At 49.3% G+C, this 3,144-nt stretch overlaps 1 protein-coding gene across 1 annotated transcript in view; it reads right to left on the bottom strand.

Moving 5' to 3' along the window:
* LOC104279539 (sialic acid-binding Ig-like lectin 15) overlaps positions 1-3,144 on the bottom strand; it is a 7,503-nt gene that overhangs the window by 2,522 nt on the left and 1,837 nt on the right. Inside the window, 2 exon segments of the mRNA XM_009876857.1 lie at positions 499-858; positions 3,116-3,144. The exon segment at positions 3,116-3,144 is cut by the window's right edge and continues 12 nt beyond it. Coding sequence (XP_009875159.1) covers positions 499-858; positions 3,116-3,144 — 389 coding nt within the window.

The following is a 3,144-nucleotide window of genomic DNA, read 5'->3' as shown; positions in this document are numbered from 1 at the left end:
GCCTGGAGAGGAGAAGGCTCGGGGGACACCTCACAGCAGCCTGCCAGTGCCTGGAGCAAAGCTGGGGAGAGGCTGTTCGCAAGGGTGTGACAGGACAAGGGGCAATGGTTTAAACTAGAGCAGGGTAGATTTAGATTAAACATTAGGAAAAAGTTTTTTAAAGTGAGGGTGGTGAGACACTGGCACAGGTTGCCCAGAGAGGTGGTGGAGGCTCCATCCCTGGAAGCATTGAAAGTCAGGCTGGACGGGGCTCTGAGCAACCTGATCTAGTGGAAGATGTCCCTGCTCACTGCAGGGGGATTGGACTAGATGGCCTTCAAAGGTCCCTTCCAGCCCAGCATATCCTATGATTCTCCTAGGGTGGAAAATCATAAAATAATTTAAAAAAGAACAAATAAAAAACAACTAAACCCAGCCTCTCCTGCCTGATTTATCTGCCAGACCCCATCGCAGGTTACCAGTCTGATGAAGACAACTGAGGGAGACAGCGACACGTACCTCCTCTCGAGAAAAAGGTGAGGCTCAAGATCACCAGCAACACGAGCACTTTAATCCCCAGTGGTGCGAAGATCAGGACCAGGAAGAAGGAACTGTTCGATGCTTTGAATTTATAGAAGTACACAGCCCCCTCTGCTCTCCCGTGGCTGTTGACAGCTGTACAGGTGTATTTTCCGTCGTGGGTGAGGTACCGGAGCTCCTTGGTGACACGGTGGTTCATGCTGGTGGTGGAGGTGAGGTTGCTGTAGGGGGGTCCAGTCCAGGTGAGAGTGGGTGCAGGCTCCCCCTCGGCGGTGCAGCGTGCTTGGAAGGTGCGATCCCTGTTGGAGCTGACGGTGATGTTAATAATCCTGGGGGCAGCTGCGGGAATTGCAACAAGGGAGGGAAAGTGCATCAAGCTTCAAAGGTAGAACAACTGGAATGAACTCTTGGTCTTGGTGGACATTCAGGATGCTATAACAGCATAACAGTGGGATCAGACATCCCCTTCCTCATATTTTTTGGCAACTGCTTTCCTTAAGTTTCCCCACTCTGCCTGTGTTGGACAGAGGAGCAAAGGGATTCACCCAGCAAAGTCTGGGTGCACAGCTGTGTACCCTAGTTGTGTTTGACCCCTGCAATGCCTTACGCGGTTTCCTGATCTTTGGTCAGCTTCAGCTCTTGTGTGACCTTCTGTGGTGGCAGAGGTGTGCAGTAGCGGGGCAATTGTCCATGGAGATGGGTCCCTTTCTACAGTGGCATGGTGAATTGCAGCCCAGTGCTGTCCGTGATGTGGGCACAGGTTCAGCTGGTGACCTTTTTGGACTGACTGCATCTGCACATGGTCCAGGACAAGGCAACCACGGTGCTCTCCTACAAGTGTCTCATGTCTGTTCCTTTGGTCTCTGAGCCCCAGAGCACACCCATCTGCATCCATTTATGTGAGCCCTTTGCCCGGTGCCTGAGGTTTGCCAGATTTGGCAAATTATTGTTAGGGAACATTTACACTCCTTGCCGCAAACTATTTTTGATGGTTTTCTCTGACCTAGTAGTGACCGTGCAATGGCTGGTGTAGGTTCCTGGTTGCTTTGGAGTAGTACACCAAAACCAAGATAGGACCATTAATTTTGTACCCTGTATTTGTAGCTTATGAGGTTGTGTGACTGAATGAACAGCGGTAAAGATAATTTGGGGGATGCAAAACTGTTAAGAGCTGTGCTGTTGAATGTGTCGTCTTTGGTCTAGTCTGCTAAGGAAACTAGCTGAAGTGACCAAGCTTGTCGTACCCATCGGTCTTGTTCTCTCGGGCCTGTTGACCCATTTAATGCATTGGCTCCTAAAGGCATTCTGAAAACTGAAAAGAACTAAATGAGTGCCCTCATGGGTAGCAAAGCAGGAGTTCAATATTGATTTCATTTTTTTGTCAGGCTAGACAAGAAATATATAGCTTGCAACCACCTGTGGCACATCTTCCCCCTTAGCTGTGTAATGCAGGAGGAGTTTGAGGCTGGAGGACTGATCCATAAGAAAGCTAGCTGTGTTAGCTCTGCATCATGTGCCTGTGTGTTTTAGTGTTTAGATAAATAAAGCATTATTTAACCCCTCCTATTCATGCTGTCAGCATCCATTCACAAAACAGGGTGCAGTCTGGGTGCCGTATGTGTGTCTGTTACCATTCCTTTATTGCTAAAATCCAGGCAGTCTCCAAAAGGCAGATCTTGCTGCTATCCTGCCCTTGTCGCGCCGTGTCAGGGAGTGTTTAGGAGCTATTCCAAATGAAGAACCTTGGTCATATGGTGCATGTGGGTGTGTAGGAGCTGCTCCAAGTGAAGGAGAGCCTCAACTATGCAGAACTTCCCAAGAAGTAACCAAGTTCATCTTCAGGTCCCATCTGGACACCGACAGTTCACAGCAGGCACGAGGCAGCTCCACTTCACAACCAAAATCGTTCTACATATGTCACCTTTGCATCCATAGGTAAGGTCTGACTCTGTTGCCAAAAGCACCATGGTCTCCTAACCCTCCCTTGATCTGCAGGCACACCCTGGGAGGTGAGATTAGTGTTTGACATTGGTTGATCTGAGCTGTTTTTTCAGACTCTTTATACTTAGTGTTTCGTGCTTCAGCGGAGTTTGTATCTGTAGCACGTGGGTACCAGGGATCTTGTCTCTCCAACCCTTTGTTACCATCCAGGCCTTCCTGTGCTCACATTTGAGAACGTGTCCTCAGCACCCAGACTCTCCAAGTTAGAGTCTGATGAAAAGGAGGATGTTTAACTCCACTCCATGGCCTGCTGACCCCAGCTTGCCTCTCTGCTGCCAGCACCGATGAGATCATGTGCTGTAGGGACAAAGTGGGATGCCCAGGACTTGGCTGACTCTTATCCCAGCAGCCAGTGCCGAGCTATTTTCTTACCAGTTTTGATCCTATTCCCTTCCCTGCCTTGCACTCATCACCTCATACTGCAAGAGTGTGGAAGGCAATGAGTATTCCCTGCCCAAATGTTATAAACTATCTGCAAAAACCAACCCTTTGGGTGGCCAACCCTTTAGTTGGCCATCTCATCAGTTCCCACATCTCGTGTTTGTCACTTCCCTGTGGGGTGGCTTTGCCTCGTTTGGCTCTTGTGCACTCTTACCAATCAAATGCAGCCTTATCCCATTCCTG

This window comes from Apaloderma vittatum, unplaced genomic scaffold (assembly GCF_000703405.1).
Source record: "Apaloderma vittatum isolate BGI_N311 unplaced genomic scaffold, ASM70340v1 scaffold14959, whole genome shotgun sequence".
Classification (NCBI taxonomy): domain Eukaryota; kingdom Metazoa; phylum Chordata; class Aves; order Trogoniformes; family Trogonidae; genus Apaloderma; species Apaloderma vittatum.
This window is presented reverse-complemented; position numbering and strand designations above follow the sequence as displayed.